This window comes from Monopterus albus, unplaced genomic scaffold (genome assembly GCF_001952655.1).
Source record: "Monopterus albus unplaced genomic scaffold, M_albus_1.0 scaffold58.1, whole genome shotgun sequence".
In the NCBI taxonomy this organism is placed as follows: domain Eukaryota; kingdom Metazoa; phylum Chordata; class Actinopteri; order Synbranchiformes; family Synbranchidae; genus Monopterus; species Monopterus albus.
The window spans coordinates 122,984-145,062 of record NW_018127938.1 but is presented as its reverse complement, the minus strand read 5'-3'; the positions used below and the strand labels follow the sequence as shown (position 1 = coordinate 145,062).

The 22,079-nt window shown below is 39.7% G+C and overlaps 1 protein-coding gene across 12 annotated transcripts in view; it reads left to right on the top strand.

The window, feature by feature from the left end:
• lrrc7 (leucine rich repeat containing 7) overlaps positions 1–22,079 on the top strand; it is a 104,798-nt gene that overhangs the window by 69,296 nt on the left and 13,423 nt on the right. For 6 of the 12 annotated variants that reach the window (XM_020602828.1, XM_020602826.1, XM_020602830.1 and 3 more), the window contains 21 exons: positions 777–840; positions 1,364–1,438; positions 1,538–1,682; positions 2,715–2,787; positions 3,006–3,023; positions 5,542–5,671; positions 6,093–6,208; positions 6,402–6,471; positions 7,233–7,332; positions 7,604–7,728; positions 8,483–8,701; positions 8,964–9,086; positions 10,336–10,447; positions 12,576–12,789; positions 14,228–14,731; positions 15,156–15,374; positions 15,507–15,741; positions 16,460–16,810; positions 17,226–17,513; positions 19,537–19,749; positions 20,951–21,118. In XM_020602828.1, the coding sequence (XP_020458484.1) occupies positions 777–840; positions 1,364–1,438; positions 1,538–1,682; positions 2,715–2,787; positions 3,006–3,023; positions 5,542–5,671; positions 6,093–6,208; positions 6,402–6,471; positions 7,233–7,332; positions 7,604–7,728; positions 8,483–8,701; positions 8,964–9,086; positions 10,336–10,447; positions 12,576–12,789; positions 14,228–14,731; positions 15,156–15,374; positions 15,507–15,741; positions 16,460–16,810; positions 17,226–17,513; positions 19,537–19,749; positions 20,951–21,118 (3,562 nt within the window). The remainder of the gene's footprint in view (positions 1–776; positions 841–1,363; positions 1,439–1,537; positions 1,683–2,714; positions 2,788–3,005; positions 3,024–5,541; positions 5,672–6,092; positions 6,209–6,401; positions 6,472–7,232; positions 7,333–7,603; positions 7,729–8,482; positions 8,702–8,963; positions 9,087–10,335; positions 10,448–12,575; positions 12,790–14,227; positions 14,732–15,155; positions 15,375–15,506; positions 15,742–16,459; positions 16,811–17,225; positions 17,514–19,536; positions 19,750–20,950; positions 21,119–22,079) is intronic. The other 6 variants (XM_020602829.1, XM_020602837.1, XM_020602827.1 and 3 more) reach the window with 6 other exon arrangements.

The window sequence follows — 22,079 nt, the reverse complement described above, 5'->3', positions numbered from 1 at the left end:
CCTTGGTAGACCCTACCAGGGACATATAGCCCCCGATAACATAGCTCCTAGGATCACTCGGGTACTCAAACCCCTCCACCACAATAAGGTGGCGGTTCAAGGAGGGGGTGCTCTAGTCTGCTTGGAATCTATCTGTAAATATGGTTTAATCACTGATTTTTGAACCACTTCCTAAACAGCATGTAGTTGGAATTTAGACTAAAGTTTAACTGTGAGCATCACTAATTAAAATTTTTAAAGAACGCAGGGGAAACGCACCACAGCTTTAGTGAATGTTGCCACCCAAGAACCCACATTTGCTAATATTTTGTTTTTCTGGCAATGCAGTGAACAGTGCCACAGCACGTGTTAATTTCTGAGCTCACCACAAACAGTCCCCTCATGCCAGGAGAATAGATTTGCTGAAAAATATTCCACATGAACACTTTGAAGCCTTTTCTGCAGTTTCTGGTGCAGATAGTGTTTGGCCTTAGCTTTGATATGTTTTCATCAGCTCTAGTATTATGTCACATGCATGCCAGTTATAATTTATAGGATTATCTTAACCCATTTCATCTGCTGCTACAATTACACCTACATGTTAAGTGCACTATATTCATTCATCTAAATGTCACTGGTCACAATATCTGATGCTACACCCACGTTGTTGACAATGCATCTACATTTAGTCTTCAAGCCACACAGCAAAGATGAATTATTAGTTTTATTATTTGTAAAGCAATATCATGTGTAATTTTTAAAGTGGATTGTGTTAACAATGTATTCTCTCCTCTCAGGTCCATCCACAGACTGACACAGCTGGAGAGGTTGGATTTGGGTAGCAATGAATTCTCTGAACTGGTGAGAATGATTTCCTGTGATAATGCATTTAATAGTCAAAACAAAATGTAGAGGAAAGGGGGATTTCAGAGGAGGAGAGCAGTGTCGGAAGCACATATTTGCTGTGTCACATTTCAGGAGCCACCTTCTTCAAAGTTCACATTTCAAGAACCTGTGTGACATGTGGTGTCACAGGGTCAGCTGGATGCTGAAATGGGACAGAGTGACATAGTGGAGGAAGGGAGAGCTGGGTGGAGGCTGACAGGATATGACGCCAGGGTCAGGGACAGGAAGTTGACTGTCAATAGCAGTAGGTAGGCAGCATGTTCTGTTCCTGCCAAGAGAGAGTAGGCAATTAGGAAAGGAATGCCAGTCTCACTCTGCCAACATTTTTTTTATTCATTCATTTCTGCCAAAGCCTTGGTCTGTGGATCCATGAATGACAGGGTCATTCATCTGATTTCAGCTATATAATTTCACATTTGTTGGTTTAGTATGTAGTGACTTAAGCACTGATATGTTTTCCTCTGTTTGTATGTTTTAGCCTGAGGTGTTAGAACAGATCCACAACTTAAAAGAGCTGTGGCTGGATAACAACTCTATACAGTCTATACCAGGGGTGAGAACACAGACACTTCTAACTCTTACAGTCATAAAAGAAAAACAGCACTGGAGATATCTGAATGTCTCTTTTCTCTTCTTGCCCTCCTCTCTGCAGACGATAGGGAAGCTTCGTCAGTTGCGGTACTTGGACTTGGCTAAGAACCGTATTGAGACATTGGACACAGAAATTTCAGGGTGTGAGGCCTTAGAAGACTTGCTGCTGTCCTCCAACATGCTCCAGCACCTCCCTGACTCTATAGGTAGGTACGCACATACATGCAAGCACTAAAGCACTCACAGGTTTTTCCTAAGTTGACGAAGCCTTAGAGAAGCATGTAAATCCCCATGTGTTTGATTCCTGACTGGGCTGTGCAGTAGACACCAGCAGAGGACTGTGGTTGTACTGGGTATAACTCAGGTGAGAATGGTTCTAGCTGTCAATAAGCACAGATAACTAAAGACTATAATAAGGGTTAACGTGGGTGTTATTCTATATTTTTAAAATCTGATGATAAGACATAAAACACCTACTGTATGCATCAGTCAACACTTCTCTCACCTGTCTGTAGCACTGCACACTGGGTGCTGATTCCTGAAGATATAAATCTTTAAAAACAGGTCACATATACAGTAAATAATTCCCTTTTCAAAAAGGTCTAAGTAATATACTAAAACTGCTTGGCATTTTAGCTTTCACCAAATTATGCTGAAGCAGGAATAAATGTGTTTGGGACAGTTTCCAGGTCCTGATTAACTTGCATTTGATACACTGGGGAATATTTATGTCAGTAGGTTGGTGTAGTGTACGTGGGATTGACTCAAAATAAACTATGGTGTTCATGGTAATGAAAGAACACATCAGTGCAACCATGTGGCTGAGTAATAGTTGCTAATAGTTTTTGGAGCACAAACATAAAGAGGTAGGATCCAGTCATTGTTGGTTTCAGTTTCATTCAATCTAGAATATCACCTACCTTATACTTAAAGTCCACTTATGTTAGTTTAAAAAAAGGGCATGTCAGAGCTGAAGAGTGTTTAAGTCTGGCCCAAAAACCCATTTTTATTCTCTGGCTTTTAAACCCGGCTGGATACTTGCTTCTTATATTTATTATGTTTACTTGCTTTGTATTTGTCATGTTTTATTGACTGGTGTGCAGCACTTTGGTCAACTTCTGTTGTTTAAATGTGCTTATGAATAAATTTGACTTGACAACTTATTTTAGGAACTAATACCTTTGCATATTTGTGGTTGTGTGTCAATGTGAATATGTGTGTTTTTGCATGTGATGTAGGAATGTTGAAGAAGCTGACAACACTGAAGGTAGATGACAACCAGCTGACCTCACTGCCTAACAGCATCGGGAGGTAAGGAACATGCACACGCACACACACACACACACAAGGAATAGTAAAGCCATGCACACCTTTATTTTGAAACCTTCAACATTATGTCAGCAGGTGATTGTTTATCTATGGTGGGTTGTTGTGTTAATTGTTTATTACTGTTGGTTACTGTGTTGTTATGCTGGTTGATGATTGGGGGGGTTCTGTGTGTTGTATTTGCTGCATTGCCATGGCGTTAGTGCGAAGCCCAAGCAAGGGTGAGTAACATTAGCCTCCTGAATGCAAGGATGCGTTCAGCGACAGACAGATGTTCAACTGTGTTGCAGATACACACATGCAATCAGCGTGGGAAAGGGCTTGGGTTTATGCAAATTACATGCAAACAAACTTTATTTTATTTCAGACATGAAGTAACAATGTTCTATTCAGTTTTACCTCTCATATGTTACAGTAATTGGACAAAGTTTTTAAATGAAATTCATTTTCTTAATTGAAAATACTGAACCCAGTGCAGCCCACAGGATTTAGATGGAAATGATTGCATGTAAAATCATTTCAGTAATGTGATTACAGTAATTCTTATTATAATCCATCACAGTCCAGATTCACTCACAGAAATCTGATTAGTTGCTTTTGAGAAAAGATGAACATTTATTGAAATATTTTTTAAAGGAACCACATTCTGAATTCAAACGCAGTGACTGAGTCTTTCTTTCATCTCTGACTTCAGAAATTGCTTACAAACATAAAATTCAGCTTATATCATGGAAAGCTAAAATGAACTTGTCTGTTTAAATCTAAGGTTGATAGAAAGACAAACCCCACCCACAGAAAAAAAATCTGGTAAATCACTTTGACTGATCGATTCAGTTCCTTTTTGCAATTTGAAACACCTTAGAAATAACTTGGTCTATGTTGCTAATCGCAATGCAAATCTATTAATGAGTGATGGATTACCTTTTTAATGACTGTACAGATGCTGCTTAACATCAACATAACACTCTGGGCAACACATTTGTATCTGAACGCTGCTGAAACTTTGTCTTCCTGAACAAGTCCCAGGTTTTAGCCTCCGTAAGAACTGTAGATTCATTACTTTCCTTCTGATAACACCATACATAATCCTTTTCTTACCCTTCTAGTTTTTTAAGTATTTATTTGTTAATAATGGATGTGATCCCTATATTACCCTTTTGTTTTTATATAGGACAGTTTTATATTCTAAATAAGTTATTTTAATTAAACTAGGTAAATGCAGGATTTATTGCTGCATCCTCCAACCAGTACAACACTGTTCCTCTTCATAGCAGAGATACTGTCTGTATGCACATATCTGAATCACTAGATCACTAGTTACTGTACTTCTCTATTGTCATACAGCCTATAGTGAAAGATTAAGTAAAGTCATATGTTTTACTTTCATTTATAATACACAGGTAGCTGTACAAACTGAAATATTTAATTTTCTTGTTGAGCAACTGAATCTCCTGGTGAAAACCCATGCTAATGTACAGTTTGTTCCATACAGAAAGAAGATCTGGATCTAGAAACTGGTGTCTTAAATCAGCTATTTAACAACTGCCACTGAATGTGGGTTATGGAGCTGGTTGATGTTTGAGACGTTCAACTCCAGCTGTATAGTTTTGTGGAAGAAGAAAGAGTGGGCCATTTTATTTTTAAGTATAAATACTAATATAAAATATAAACTACAGTAGGGAAAATGTAACTTATTTTAATATATTTATATAAAAACCCACTCTCTTCTTCTATCCTCTCTCCTGTCAGACCATATGTTGGCCCAGATGGCCCAGTCCATTGGGAATAATAATATCAAATTATGTTAACAGTGAAGGTATATTAATGTAGAATTGTTGTCTCGTTAGCATTAGTCTGCTGTTAGCGTGGTGCTATAGGCCAAAGGGAGGAGTGGGGGTTCAGAGTGTCCTGTAGAGGGCCTGCCATGGATGTTACTGTGATTCTTGGAGGAGCAGAGAATATGAGAACCAGGCTGAAGAAATTCAGACATTAAAGTATGAAAATGAGGATGGGTCACCAAAACAAACCAAATTTGTGTAGATACACCATACAAAGTTTTGGTGGATAGTCTGGCTCTTGTCGTCTGACTGATGATCTTTTCCTTCTCTCAGCACTCTGTTCTTCTAATTTGTCGCTATAAAGACATTGTTTTTCCTTTTCTTCATAACAAGGATAAGACTGGTGTCAATCAATATTTTAATCATTGTCAACAAATCCCATAAGAAGACCAAAACCTCTCAGTATGTTCCAACATCCCTACCTACAGTAGATCCGTTCATTCCTACTGAACCCGTAAAGTCTCTAAAAACAGTCAAAATTAGTTTCATTTAAAAACTAAAGGCAGCTGGAAAGTAGTAAATTCAAATAGTAATTATGGTATGAGACTATTTTCAGCTCCTGATTAATATGTGTTTTGTACGCTGATGAGCATTTCACTGCAGCAGGATGGTGTATGTGGGATTGAATGAAACAAATTTCAGAGCCTGCGTTGAATGAAGGAGCATATCATCCAGTGTAAAAGTGCAGCTCATCAGTGTGTCTATCATTCCTCGATAGCAGGATAAATGTCTTTTCACAGAATTTGTTGACAGTACAGAAAGATAGAAGCACCAGCCTTATGCTTTAAAACCAAAAAAGTCTTAAGTAATCTCAAATCAGCAGAGATTTTGCAGCCTGAAGAACGATTTACTTTTTCTTGTTTTCTCTGTATTCCTTTCTGCCTCTGTTCCTACCACCCAGTCTGTCTTTGTTGGAGGAGTTGGACTGTAGTTGTAATGAGCTGGAGTTGTTGCCGCCCACCATTGGCTACCTGCACAGCCTGAGGACTTTCGCTGCTGATGAGAACTTCCTCACAGAGCTGCCCCGGGAGGTAGGGGCATCAACCTGCACTGCAGCACTGGCCTGGATGTTATTTTCTTATGTTCATGTTTCTTTTTGTCTTGCTTTAGCTTATTCTAAATTGCATGCACAGTATAGTTGATTGAGAAAAAAAGAACTAGCAACAATTTTGCTAATTGAATAATAGTGTAGAATATTTGTTAAATGTGCATTATCAAAGATTTTACACACATATTGTGTGATAAATCAAGTGAAAATGATTGCACAAGAAGTGATGTCTACAGTTTGCCGCAACCAGGCAATGGTAGTGGTATGGGACGGGCAAGGAGCAGTTAGGAGCAGCTAATAGTGTAAGTGTGTTTTGAGTCTCACTACTAGACCCTTTAGTGGCTGAAAAGAAATTAGATAAAGTAGCTTTAAGCTGATGGATTGAGTGTGTGTGTTTTTTTCAGATCGGTAACTGTAAGAATGTGACAGTGATGTCATTGCGGTCCAACAAACTGGAGTTTCTTCCCGATGAGATCGGACAGATGATCAAACTACGAGTGCTTAACCTTAGCGACAACAGGTATTAACACATACTTGCAGACAACACCTTTTCAATGGCCACTTTGGTTTTGTTGCTGCTTTCACGGCCTGCAGTCACTGTGGGAATGGATGAGTGTGTTGCCATGGTTACGTGATCTGCAGGCTGTACAGTGCGTGGGCAGCAGAAACATCTCTTTTTTTTTTCTTTCTCACCCCCCATGTCTCTCTTTCAGGTTAAAGAATCTACCATTTACCTTTACTAAGCTGAAGGACCTGGCAGCTCTGTGGCTTTCTGACAATCAGGTATCTCTCTCTCCTCTTACACTCTCCCCCACAGACAGTACCTGTTAGCAAATAGCAGTAAAAACAAAGCAGCAATATATTCATCAGATTACTGGGCCTATTTTATGGGTATATTTAATTTTTCTAATCTGCTCCCATTAATCAGCTGTTATTTTGAGGCTGTACTCCTGTAAAAAATGACGCTATGCCAGGAGGTTATTATGACCAACAGTGATGTATTATAGTTTGGTGACCTCTAGTGAGTGTAGTATTATGATGATGAAGATAGGTGACGAAGTGGCTTGGTTGGGGTGGGTGGAGTTTCCCTCAGACTAGCATGGCTCAATTCCATTGTGTGATGTGTGTTTTTGTACTAGTGTTTGAATCTAAATCTAACAAAGAAGGAGATGTGCCAATGGGTCATATGAGAGGGAAGGGTTGGAGGACTTATTAATATTCATTTTTGTTTATTTACAATATAGATGTGTTCTCCATTTATCCAGAGAAGTAATATCAGTGACTAAAGCACCTGAAGTGGAGGTTTTTCCATTTCTGTGGTCCATAACTGGGTCACCTTCGGTGTATATACAGTATATATACTGTATATACACTACAACAAATAAATATTACAGCAGCAAGCAAAACAGTCTTTGGGTGTTTTTCAATTTTCATTGAAGTTGTTCTTTTCTCTAACACACTTGTCACATATTCAGGTATACAGAGAGTTGTGCCTTTTTATTTCTATTTCTTTGTAATTCAACTAATCCTGTCTCTGTTTGCAGTCCAAGGCTCTGATTCCACTGCAGACAGAGGCCCACCCAGAGACCAAACAGAAGGTTTTGACCAACTACATGTTTCCTCAGCAGCCACGACACGATGAGGGTACAAACTGTGTGTGTGTGTGTGTGTGTGTGTGTGTGTCTCGTAATGTTTACACATGTTGAAAAAAATTTGAAAAAATCTGTGAATGTTTTTTATTTTACTTTTTTTACAATTAATATATTAGCAGTTTTACATTATATTATATATAGATAAAATGTTATGTGTGTCTCTGTAACTGTGCATGTTAATTTTGTGTGACAATCTACAGATGTATAATGACTTTTTAACCTTTGCCTTTATGTGTGTTTGTGTATTTTGCGTGTATTTACAGATTACCAGTCAGACAGTGACAGCTTTAATCCTACTCTGTGGGAGGAACAGAGGCAGCAGAGGATGACTGTGGCCTTTGACTTTGAGGACAAGAAAGAAGAGGAGGACAACTCTGGGAAGGTCAAGGTCAGCTCTATAGGACGTTTTGCAAAGACAGCATTAACTGAGTGGCTGTTGGAGTGCTTAGATCAACAAAGATTTCCAGGTTCAGCTATTAGTTCAGTGAGCAGTTATGTTAAAAAAGTCTAAAGTACAAGACTGTTTATAAATTTAAAGGTTCATGGCTTTTAGAAGTTATCGTATTCATTCATAAACTTGAATCAAACCATTTTCTGAATATGTTTTGGATACACTGGGTGACCTCAGTGCATCTTTATCCCCAGTGGAGTGTCCTGAATATGCTTAGACAGCTTAGATTCGCACCCCTCTGACAACAGCTATTGAGTGCTCCAGTATTTAGAGCATTTGATGTACAGAGGTGATTAAAAAGTTTAAAAAATTAATAATTGACCTAATAATAATTTAGTATTTGTTGAAGTGGGGAATTTTCATTATTGTTGTATTGAATAACCTGGAGATTATTCTTTCAAGTAAACCTTCAAAAGTGAATTAACAGTTTTGAATTATAATTCCAGAGCGTGCAGCTCTTCAATATTAATAGTTCTTTTCATCTGATGATTTAGTGGGTTATTGGAGTGCTTATTCGCACATACACAGTGAAAAAACTACCAAAAGCATTAACAAAAACAACCAGACAGTGAAATAATGTCAAAGTCATGATCAGTTTATTGAAAGAAAAGGTCTAACAGTTTATAATGGTTTGCTTGATGCTTACCCAGTGTGTGCCCCCTGTTTAACCCATTTCCATCTCCATCTGTAGGTGGAAATAAATCTAAAACGCTACCCAACCCCCTACCCTGAGGACCTCAAGAACATGGTCAAATCAGTGCAAAGCCTTGTGGGTAAAAGTGTGCACACCGGACATGGGCACCAGCACCAGCTGAGCACAGGCACTGTTACCTCGGCAGGAACCAACATGGAACACACACACCTGAGCAAAGAACCGTATGAACCACCGTGGCCCCTGCCTCCAAAAGAGGTAGGAAACACAAATACACACACAGGTACATGCACAGATCCACAAACATGCATCAATGTGCAGCATTTAACCACTGTTTTCCAAGAGAAATGACTTATCTGCTGCAAGTTTAGAAATGACATCTTGGACTCATTTCCATATTAAGATGGATGTATTACCCTCCTTCTAGCAAATGTTAAGACCATCAGATACCTTGTACATATGCTACATGTGCAAATACCCATACATGACTGGAAGTGGACTTTTTGTGTACATTTGCTAGGTGACAGACAGAGAGATGCAGGACTTCTCTCAAACTCAGCTAATGGATCAGGGACCAATGCATAACTCTGGCATTGACATTCCCAAAAGGAAGGACAAAGAGGATCTGACAGAAAGCTCCGAGGTTTGTCACATAGTGTACTGTACACACACACACACATGCTTCAAAAACACACAAGATAAGCTTGTTGTGATGCAGCTACATGGCTTTCTTGACATTGTACAATAAAATTCATGTTGATTTTGTGAGGAATTTGACTCTAGTAAAATCTACATTATACCTACGCATAACAATTTAATGATCCATGTCTAAAAAGGTGTAAATGGACTGACAAAGTTTGTGAAGAAGTTGGATACTTAACATCTTATTAAGTATATATTGTATTAAATCTACCATATTCCGCTTCTAAATATATACTGTTACTACTAATTACTGCCAGTTTATTTGCTTAGTTTAAAGTTTTAACCCTGTAAAACCATTTGTATCATATTTGATACGTGAGGTTTCTGAGCAAAAAAAATCACCAAAAATGCCCCACATATCAAATGTGATACAAAAAAAATAGAACTAATCTAAATAATATAGCAGCTCTATTCCTATATGCCTGGACTGTTTGTTTATGCATATATGGCAAATAAAAATCGTGAATCTTGAATTTTGAATCATGAATTTTATTTTGGATTTTGTTAAAAGGTTTAATAAACATCTCAGTTCCAAAAAATTAGAATGTTTTGGCTATTTTCTGATATGTTGGGCTTTACAGGGATAATATACTTTATAATTTAAGGTAGCACTAACACGTAACTTGAAATCATTCCACTCTGCTCTACCCAGCGCTTACTCCCTCTGCTCCACTATGCTCTACTAAGATATGCTGCTCTCCGCCACGCTCTGTCCAGCTCTTCAGATATTTGTCATTATGAAATTTCAGGAAATGAGAATGCAAAAAAACTTTCTGATCAAGCAGAAATAATTGAAGGTCAATCCTGCTCACAACCTTTTAGAAGCTAATATCTCTGCACTGCCACCAGTGTTGATCAATGAGTCTGGGTCACAGCCTTCGACAGCTCCTCTCCACATTAAGACAAGTTTGGAGCAGATTTCTACAACAAAAGCATTTGTAAAAAAAAAATACATACTGTAGCTTTAATTATGTGTCAGGTGATTTGAGAAACGTAATTCTTGTCAGCTTTCCACTTCAGCAGTTTTGGCTGACAGGAAAAGCACAGTGGCAAATATTAAAGATTTCCCTTCAGAGCTAATGAACATGAGAAAAGAGAATATACCTGGAAACATTTTGGCTGACTTGGCTTTCCAAAACTGTTGTTCTGTATTGTACCTGAAGTAAATTTGTGAGTTTGCCTTTCCACAGGACTCGATGGGTGGCTCCCCCAATGACATTCGTATCTCTGACATGAGGCCCACCCTGGTGGAGCCAGCAATGTACAAACCAAAGGTGGTGCTGCTGGGCAAGGACAAAAAAGGTACTGTACTAAGCTGTACATGTACAGTACAGCTACACGGGGGTGAATAGAGCTCATGCACATACTGTACATGTACAGTAAACACATGGCTGCACACATAAAGTGCACACATTAATTTACTATGGTCTATTGTGACCTGCTATGGGTCATTTTGTAATAGTGTCCATTAACAGTCATAGTGGCAAGTGGATTACTTCAGCACCTCCTCAGTAAATCAAGATTAGCGTGACTTTTTCCTTATCCTTAATCTATTATACTGGCTTCATCTGTATACACGACATCTATTGCACGTCTGTCTGTCCTGGAAGATGAATCCCTCCTCTGTTGCTCTTCCTGAAGGTTCTTCCTTCCTGTTCCCTTTAAAGGGTTTTTGGGGTAGTTTCCCTTATTTGATTTGAGGGTCTATTGACAGAGGGTGTCAATATGCTGTGCAGGCTGTACCACCCCTTGTGACAAATTTGTGACTGTGATATTGCACTATACAAATAAAAAGTAACGACTTATTCTGCTGCAAACAACTCAGTTTCATCAGAGTTAAACTAAAGGCAAGTTTAACTAATGAACCCAATGATACTGAATGAACCAGTTTTTTTTTAATCTCTACTCTGTGATGAACTGTTGCTCTGTGTAATTCAGAGCTTCCCCATGTAATCTCCTCCTTCTTCAGGGAACTCACTGTGAAATGATTAAAGCTCAACAGCTTGTCTGAGTTGTTGAATGTAAATTCTTAATGAAGATCTTGTGGCAGCGAATAAAGAGCTGTCTTTTGTTTGTATTGTCAGGATTTAAATATGTTTGACTTACAAGCCTGTTGGTTTGATAGTACTGGTATTTACAAAAGGATTGTTTTTTCCCTTCTTTAAGCCTTTCTGCAACTGTTGTGTTTGTTTTGATGCTGCCTTCTGTCCAGGCCTCCCTTTTAGAAGAAGTTTTTCATTTCAGTGGGACTAGTCTAGCTAAAAAAGATTTTTAAAAATCTGTAAAATGTATGTTTTAATACCAGGCCATGTATTTCTACAGTGCACTGGACTCAATATTATACAGGCATACAGTATAATGAGAGCACTGCAGGAATCTACGTTAAGAGACAGATGACAAGAATAAGAAAGTAACATGATTTTTCCACCTCACATGACTAAGTCTAAATATTATACTGATGCTCATTATTGCCTGAAAAAAAACCTCTGAGAAACTGTCTGAGTTGTAGCTCTTGCTGACTTTTTAACCTTTGACACACTTTTCAAGTGTCCCACATTCCAACACTGGGGTAGAACGTGGAGCATTAACAGACCCTGGCCAGGATCTGTAACTTTAAATCTTTGAGATAGAGTATAAAGTCAGTGTGTAGCTCTGCTTTCCTTTGTCATCAAACTGATGTGTTTGAAAGAATGTGAAACCCTTCTAAATCTGCAAGAAAGGCATATTTTTAATATACATAAGTTTCAAATATTAAATGGAAAAATAAACTAATCAAAATCTCCCACACCACCAAGATGAAGTCTGAATTCCTTATTTTGTGAAAAAAGACCAGGATTCAAAAGATATTAAATTTACATAGGTTTAAAAATAGTCAGAAAAGTCCTCACTTATCAGAACTTGCATGTTTGACATTTTTGCTTGATGAAATAAATCAGAAATTGTGTTGGTAAATTGTCTCTGGACTAATTGTTTCTGTACTAAAACACAATACTGGGGTGTTTCCAGATAGGTAATAGTTTCATAAAATATTCTAAAGCTGATCTGATATTTTGACAGTAGCTACTTCTGAAACTCATAGTTGCTTTGGGCAGAAGTAGCAAAAATCAAACATGAGATAACATTGAAATACAAAATCTATTAGAGGTATTATAGAGAATCTGTGATTAATTGTTAGGTTTTTTTCCTTTCAAATATGAAATTAGTTCTTTTGAGATGTTCAAATGCAGCTGCTCATAGAAACCGTGGCAGCCAGTGTTTTAATTTGGCCACTAAAGTGTGACCATATCTGTAGATCTCTATCAAAACAAGGTCTCTTGAGAATAAGATGAACAAGAGCTGAGAGAACAAATCAAATTGACACTTGTAAAAGAGGCATGTGATGTCTTTACTGAACAGCGCCGTCTGTCTCTCTCTGTCTGTCCGTGTCCAGAGTCGATAGATGAGGAGGTGGATAAGCTCCACTGTCTGAACCACAGCGGCTCCTCAGCCACTTACTCCGACTACTCCCCCTCACAGGGCTCCTCAGGCTCCTCCAACCCACCCGCCAACACACACTCACACACACACTCTCACACACACCAACACGCTCCGGGCCTGCCACCCCCCAGCAAGGACCAGGCTCCTCAGACACACTGGACCAACAGGTACTCGTTCACACTTGCTTCATGATCGATTTCATCACTGTTCCTCCCTCCATCTATCACTTCTTCTTCCAGTGTCACACTTCCTCTCTCTTCTGACCAGGTGCTTCATCCCTTCTCTTCATCTACATTTTTCTGTCTTACTCATTTCATTAGGATGCTCTCCTCTTTCCGTTCTTTTCTCTGCTTCACAGCTGTCCAGTCCATTTTTCAGTACCAGTACTAAGATGAGTGGGCCAAAATTCCTCCACAGCGCTGTGGCAGACTCATGGCAAGTTATCGAAAACGCTTGATTGCAGTTGTTGCTGCTAAGGGTGGCCCAACCAGTTATTCGGTTTAGGGGGCAAACACTTATTCACACAGGGTTTTGTAGTTTTGGATTTTGTTTTCCCTTAATAATAAAAACCTTCATTTAAAAACTGCATGATGTGTTTACTTGTGTTATCTTTGACTAATATTTAAATTTGTTTGATGATCTGAAACATTACAGTGTGACAAACATGCAAAAAGATAAGAAATCAGTAAGGGGGCAAACACTTTTTCACACCACTGTACTTGAACTTACAGAACCATAATGTGTTACATTACACAAGCATCTAGGCTATTTTTGCAAAATGCATTTATGGTATTTTTTATATATGTGCTGACATTTTACAGTTAAAAATAAAGACCTGGCTAAATCACCCTATTTTCCTGTTAGTTATACTATCACACAACATTTACAACATTATTGCCTTAGTTATTGGTCCAGATCTAATTTTCATTGCTGATGCGTGCAGGCTGTTTTATCACAATCTGCAAGTGGAAATTGTTGCTACTGTAGGTCACTGGCAGATTATTTTTTTTAGCATTGTTAAAATTTGTTTTTCATGTTACTAGTTTGTAATAATTCACAGCCTTGAAAACAGAGACAGGTGAGAAATGGAAGAAAGGTTTGCTCCTCAAACAATCTTAAGAATTAGGAGTCTGGTGGCAGATTGGATTGGCTGATTGCACCCTGATGATTTGTTTTTTCCGTTTCTTTTTTGGAACCACAGCCTCCAGAAAATAACCTTTCAATTTTCCCCATCAATGAAAACCTAGTCTCTGAAAATGTTTAAACTAATTTATTTGTCTTCATTCTTCCCAAGTTTTTAGGAGGCCCTGTTGGTCAAAAGTTTGTTTTTGATATGTTTTGACATTATAGATGTTATTTCACATCCCCTGAGGTTCTCAGTTTGTATATGTGTCCCTTTGTCTGTGTACTTGTTGGTTGGTATTAATATTTTCTGTTCAAGGCTGCTTTTGAAAACATTAATTACAACAAACATGGGTGTTGGCCAATTTTTTTTAGAATGAGAAAAAGTTATGCTGTTCCCACTGGCTTTGATTAAATAGCACTTCTTTTTCACTTTTTATTATTTGTCAGCATCATTAGTGTTTAATATTTGTCTGTTTGTAGACTGGCCCAGTCATTCCCCAAGCCCATTGACTCCAAGCCCCTACTATCTCAGAGAGAAACCCCTCCGTCAGGAACCCTGCAGCAGCGTGGGGATCGACGCCCACTGAGTGAGCCTTTTGACTGGTCTCAGGCTCCTCACTATGACAACACAGGTTTTGATGCTGAGGAGTCTCCTCTGGACCCTCCATCATCTACTGCGAATCAAGGAAACCCTCCACTGGGCTCCAAACCCCGCAGCCAGTCAGCACATGGACGCCGCCCGCTCCTTAGGCAAGAGCGAATCGTAGGAGTTCCACTGGAACTGGACACCCAGACGCTCCCCTTCCACACCAACCAACGCTCCACCCCAGACAATGACCCACAGTCCTCCGCACCTCCACAGAATCCATGGCAGAATTGGACCCGGACCCCTAGCCCGCTGGAGGACAGAACTGCTTTTCCCTCCAAGTTGGACCTGACACCAACCTCCAGCCCCAACCCCGACCGCAAGGAGATGGACTCGAGGTAAGTGAATGGAAAATCTCATGGCAGAAATAAGATATTTGAATAAGTCACTTTGGGTTTTGCAATTTTATAATGTGCATTTATTCAGTTTCCGTCCTAGATAAATCTGTAATATGGTCTAGGTTAGGTTAATCCAAAAATAATCAACTGAATAATGTGTAATGACAGTAATTGTTAGCTGCAGTTCTAGATCCAAATCTCAGTCTGTAAGTAGTCTAAGTGCTGTGTTTTAAAACAGCTCATGCTTGCTATAGTGTAGATAATCTGCAGCAAAATTATAACTCGTGAACATGATTTCTGGCACAGACTCTGGTTTATGAAACTGCTGGACCCCCTCCTTTGTTTCTGCCATCATTATAGGGATTCTGCTTTACCCTTCCTTATTTTGCTTTGCTTGAATCATAACATTGTGTTTTTTTCTAAGACTGGAACAAGGAGCAGGTCCAGGCAGCTGGACATACCACAATAATCCAGGGGAGCAGAACAGGAAGGATCAGCTCAGTGTCACTGGGGGCAACAAGGTGACGGTTGTGATGAGTAAAAGCTCGGACCGCCTATCTCCCATGATGAAGGAGACAAGGTCCAAGTTTAAAAAGTCACAGAGCATTGACGAGATTGACATTGGCTCCTACAAGGTCTACAGGTAGGTTTAGTTGTATGATTGGGGTTTTTTTGTTTGTTTGTTTTTCAGAATAAGATGATCAAATGTTATATGAGTTGTAAAGTTGTAGCTGCTGAAGCCAATTATCTTTCTTGCCCTCCTTTCTCTCTGCAGTATTCCCATAGACAGCTATAGTTCATCCATTGAGCAGCAGACCAGTTTGGACCGCTCAGACCTTCCCGGTTCTATGGAGCAGACCAGTATGTCTAGGTCGCAGTCTGCGCCCATGTTAGATGATGAAGTGGGCTTCCCAGGACATGGAGCTGGCAACCAGAACCAGCCAGCACACAACCAAAAACCTGCCATTCCACAGAAAGCCTACCACTTTGACCAGAACTACAATCCCCAGGTTAGCAACTCTAGACTTTCTTAATGTGGGGTAGAGTGTGGATACCCAAACTGAGGCCAGCAGGACTCGTTGTTACCTGAGGGTTTGGGCCTGGTTTGTACAGAAATTTAGAAAATATGTTGGGGTCTGGGTTGTGTTCAGACATGAACACAATACTTTAGGCTAGATGGCTAGATGGCTAGAGCACACAGGTGTCTTCTTTGTTTAATGATAAGGCAAAAAACGAAATACAAATTCAACTGCTTTGAGCTCTGGTTGGGTTCGGATGTTATATAATATAAGCTTGTCTGATCCAGGTCGGGTTCAGACACCACACTTTCAGACACAAGTTGGGTTCAGATAGCAATATGCAGCCCGATCAAATGCTCTAATGTGAAAATTTGGGCAACAGTATACTTTCAGATGAAAAACTCATCAAGACTACTTATGTTGAAAAGTAGCTTTTATTCAACATAAACTAAAAGAAATGTGCATCCACATGTATGCATTCTCTATGTGAGTGTGCACGTTATCCTGTTTTAGGACAAAATTGGACTCTTCATTGTGAAGAAGCAAGAAACTGTTTTGTTTCTGTGGTTGTGGCTGATGTGAGCATGGCCATAGTCAATAACAAAGTTGTCCAGTAACTTTAAAAATTTCTTTTTAGGAAGTAACATCAGTTGGTTTGAGTCCCAACACTGCTGCCTAACACTCATTGGTAACTATTCTCGTCAATCAGGTGACCATGGACCGTCGGGTCCCCCCTCCCTTCCCAAACACACCGGATTATGTCAACCACTCATCAAAAGCATTGGAGTACATCAACCAAACAGGGAAGACATTACCTAAGGAGTTGGTGAGTCCTCGGTATCGTGCATATCCACCACTGGAGATGTTTTCTTTCCCCCAAACTCCGGTCACCCAGGACGGTCTGCCCAGCCAGCAGCAGCAGCCGATCCCAGCACAACGGTCCAGGCCAGGGTTTTTGAGGAGGGCAGATTCATTAGTGAGCTCCACAGAGCTCGCTTTGTTTCGCAGAGTCCATGAAGCCCAGCAGGAGGCGCTGCAGGAAGCTCAATACAGGCAACAGGTAGGGACTAGTATACATATACTGTATGTAGTGTACCAAATTATGCTCATATCTCTATCTGCGTTTTAGTCGTACTGCCAAAAACGAATAAAGAAACGGAAACAATTGTTGTTCAAGGTGTCACCACAACCTCACGACCTGTTATAACTCACTGTTAAAATATGGCAAATATGTGACTCTAAAATAAATAGCGCAGTACGTATCATTTACTGAAAGATTTCATTTTTAACAGACCAAAGTCCAGGACCTTTATTTCATAGGTCATATGATACTAACAGCCTTATGCACCAGTTTTTAAATTCACCCCTATATATGTCACTGTATTAACTGAATGCACAGGGATAACATGAATTTGTTTTAGGGTGGACTTTTTTTAACCCTAACCCTGGTCTGATGAATTCTCCCTTCTCCTCAGGCGGAGCCCCCTCTTTATGGTCGGGCTCTTGCCTACTCCACCCCCATGGAGCACTCTGCTCTCACCAACATGTCTGACAGCCAAAGCCAGATGTTACACAGCAAGAGAAATGGTCGTTATGATGATGACTATCCCACCTACCAGGAGCAGAAGAAGCCCATGATTGGGTATCCGACCAAGAGCCTGACTCAGCGCCGCCCCCTGTCTGCCAGGAGCTATAGTACTGAGACCTATGGAGTATCTCAGGTAGACCAGCTGTCAAGAGACATAGCTGCTGCTGTAAGCTGTGTAAGCGCTGTGTTGTTGCATTTATGTCTCTACTTTTACATATTAACTCACTAACTTTATAACTTTCTGTTATAAAATATATTATTAATGTGTGAGAGTCATGTTACTGTTTCACTTAGGCCTATTACTTTGCCTAATGCTACCTCAGGTAATCATTAGCTATCTTGTCTCTGAATGTCAGAAAATAAGGAAACATTTCCATCACTGTTTTCTGAAGGTGTTGTCCTCAAATGTCTCATTTTGTCTGACCAACAGCCTAAGATCTAAATGTATCCACTTTACACTGATCAAACAGAGCAGTGCAGCAAGTCCTCACACTACAGAAGCTGAAACAGGCCCCTGTTTAACATTTATGCCTGGAAAGTTAAAAGAAAATTAACTTCCAACTATTTTGAAGCAAAGATCACTAACATTTTCTGGTTTCACCTTCTTTAATTTGAGGAACTGATGTGTTTCTTTGTCAGACATGATAATATCTTTGGATTTGTTGGACATTTGTTAGGCATTTGAAGACACCACCTTTAACTCTGTAAAGTCAGAACTGGCATTTCCCACCATATCAAATAATCAAGAAAATAATCAGTAGATTCATCAGTGACCCCTGCAGGTTAAAAAAAATCCAACTCTTTTATTCATCTGTAGTTGTTGTTCGATCACACCGCTCCTATTAAAACACAGTACATTATTATTTTGGATATGCTCTTTTTTATTCACACAATTTAAGACAAGAGCATCCATCACAAGATATCAGCCATCTTTTCCTAACCTAACTCAAGTAGATTTAGTTGCCTAAAATTTTGCATGCTTGGATAATTTTGGATGACACTGAGAAATTCGTCATAGAATGAGGACTTAACATTATAGTATATAAAACGACTGAGTAGAAGTTTTTTTAGCCATCCATTTTTTATGAATTACCTGGAACCTTTGTAACAGCAGACTAAGCAGAATAGTGCAGGTGCCCTTTGCTTCAGCCATATCTGAGATCTCAAGGCAATCCCAAGTCGATAAATAATTCTTTCCGGCTGTTATGGGTTTGCCCCACTCAGATGTTCCCAAAATAGTAATAGGGAGGTGAATAGCAGCTTACCGATAAGATGCACAAAACACTTCTGACTCCTTTCAAGATGAAGGAGCAGGGCACAGGAAACTAATGAAGGAAACTAGTGAACTGATGCTGAGCACTTTTGACCAAAGCATAAGGCCAAGTTGCCTTCATTCATTCTGCCTTCAGGATGAACTGAAAATGGTGAACTGTGTCAGTTACAGTGACCAAATACTGCCAAACCACTGACAGCCTCAGCAACACTTTGGCTTTTGTGCCACTTAGCAAACCTTGGCATGCTAATATGCTAAAATAAGCTTACACCAAAAGGGAAATTATCCCTAAACTTAAAGAATGCAAAATGCATTGTTTATTTAAACCAGAATTAACCAGTTTTGGCAACTATGGGGCAGTGGAACAAATTGTAAATACAACATCTGATAATGTTTATTATTAAGTCATTACAACATATTAGCACTGAGCTGCTCCTTAACATATCTGTTACACATGGAGCAACATTAGCACTGATTTAAAGTTATGGCCACCTGATAAGTGTAAGTCCAATTTTTACTTGGAAGAAACATTTAAGCTCTTTTTTTCATTTTTGTTGTCAACTATATCTGGCTCCTTAGCTTAAAAATGTCTCACCATGTTTGCCAGCTGACTTGAGTGGTGTTTATTAGAAAGTTTTTTATTGAAAACAACATCATGCTGCAGCTGGAAATGAGGCTGATGAGAGTGGTGAACCCAGACACTGGGGGTGCAGGCCTTAAAACCAGAACAGTCCACTGAAATACAGAGAAGTACTCTGATGTGCCAAAGAAAATTGTTACTAGTTCTCTGTAGGTTGTTTGTCATATTATTTTCTATTAATATAGAAATATTGATCAATGCAGATTTAAATTCAATTGTTGTATCACTATCATGTCCAGGTAAATTTTTCATTGTGCTTATAAAATCTTAACTGTTTGTCCTCAGGCCCGCCCAGTGTCAGCTCGTCCCACCATGGCTGCCCTGCTGGAGAAGATGCCCCCTGACTACACCCTGGCAACCTGCCCTGAGAAATCACCTGACGACACCATCAAAGTAAGACCTGTTGTACCACAGAAACCTGAAGACATCACCTCCAAGATGCCTGCTGACTGGAGGCAACAGCTACTTAGGCACATAGAGGCCAAACGATTGGACAGGGTACGTGAATGCAGCGCGCGCACACCAAAGAGGGAGTTGCACACACACTCACATGCATATACTGCATTCGGAAGCCCTCCCTGTCTGTTTCTGTGTAACTCTGTGTTGTAAGGTTGACCAGATTTGTCTGGCTGCATGTGTGTGTACTTCTCTCTGTCAGCCTGACCTGCTGCACACTCGCTACCAAAAAAACCATGTACTGAAATACAATGCAGCAAAATCTGCACTGTGACAAGGAAACTGATCAAACGAGTAAAAAGTCAGAATCTAATGTAGCTTGTTACAAACAAACTTGGCGTTTTGGTGTTTGATATTTTCCCCTGTTTTAAAAAATTCCTCTGTGTCACTCAGAGAGAGGAATGGATGCATTTTAGTGACATATTTGGCATGCAGATTTGGTGATAAATCTGCCATGAGCCTCAAAATTTAGTTTGGAATCAGAAATAACACCAAGGTTTTTGGTTTGTTGGCTCAGGGTCAGTCGGTTAATGACCCATTTCTTTCTCTAAGCATTTGAGCCTAAGAATAAAACGTCTGTTTTATCAGCTTCATATTTACCACAGACATGAAAATGTGATTAGTCGTCTCAGATAATTCTTAGCAAGGAAGTGACAAACACATTTTCCAAAATGTCAAGATAATTTTGTAATCAGAACCAGTGCCCCAACAGACAGACAATCAGGCACAGTAGGGAGGAGTTCTGCAGCACCAGCCGGGTAAATGGTGTAAAAGACATCCACCTTGTCAAAACAAAATCAACAAAAGTTGTTGTTGACATCTGGACAGATGCTGTGGGGATGGTGTTAGAATGAAGTACTGAAACACATAATCTCTTCATACATAAAACATGCCATAATAAAACCTTGTAGCTGCTGGGTTTCAGTTAGGGATTGGGCTTATTATTTGTTTAAATATCCACATTTTGGTAGACAATTCATTTGAAAGCTTACACTCTAATGCTGGAATGAACTGAGCCACTAGTTGTTGCTTGTATGACACAATGTTTTGTCTATATTGTTTGATCACTAGCTAACATTCCTCTGTGCTTTCAGCAAATCTGCACTGTTGTTGTTTCAGTGTTATTGTTGTTTGTTTCTTTGTTTGTGGCGCCCACAGTGTGTTGTCGCCACGCTGCAGTCTGTTGTGTTGCACCCCCCTCCCCCATTCACCCATATCATGTGATGTTGTCTTCTCCAATCAGAGTGGTGTCCTAAAGCACAACACGCTCACGCTGGGCATGCTCTGTCAGGGCGGGGGTCACGGCCAGGGGCGCAGCAGCACTTTGAACTTTAATCTTTACAATAACACTAAGCATGAGCCCCCTGCTGGCTGCTGGCTGCCACTACCTCCTCCTCCATCTGCTAATGCTGTGAGTATCCATCTGAGAACAATGAACCCCTGGCACTGCTGTTATTACTGCACACACTCAGTATGTAGCTCCAGAGAATAGCTGTCACTGCCTTTTCACCCAGCTACAGCTACCAGGAACTATTATTAGCTGTGTGCCATTATTGCTATTATAATTTATGTTATTAACTACCTTGTCTACCACTTCAAGCTGAGTATGATATGTCCATAGTTTTGGGCATTCAGTCCCCATGAATCTTTCTAAATATGATTGAAAGCCACTTATAATGTCAAGTGTAGCAGCCAGTGAACAGATTCTGGTGATGGATTGTGGTTTCAAGAGACTGGACTCAAAGACTGAACCGTAAGACTTTTTCAAGGTTACAATACAATAATCACTTATCTCTTAAGTATATCGACTTGCAGATCTGTTGTTGAGCAATGCATAACCACACCATATTTAACCATTTTAGGGCTTTACATTTGGCTCGATTGCTTGTTGTTAATATTAACTATAAAGGTTGGGTTTTTTTTTTATTTCTCTACGACCTGCCTCTTGATAAAAAAATTAAATAGTCTCATTTCTGAAATGGCAACACTTTTAAAGGCCCTAACAACTTATTTGGCTAATGGGAGCATATGTGAACACACCTTTCTGCTAAAGTTGTAACAGTTTTGATTAGTAAGCTTTCAGTATGTCTTCTTCTCATTGGTTTGATGTGGGCATGACTCAGTCAGGAAAAGGGGATTGAACATATTCTCACGTTCCCCTAAAAAAAAAAAGAAATTCCCCACTCACCCCACTTTGGGGCAGTCTTATTCTGTCCTTCAAGCTCGGGTCCTCTACCAGAGGCCTGGGAGCTTGAGGGTCCTGCGCAGTATCTTAGCTGTTCCTAGGACTGCACTCTTCTGGACAGAGATCTCAGATGTTGTTCCTGGGATCTGTCAGAGCCACTCTCCCAGTTTGGGGGTCACAGCCCCCA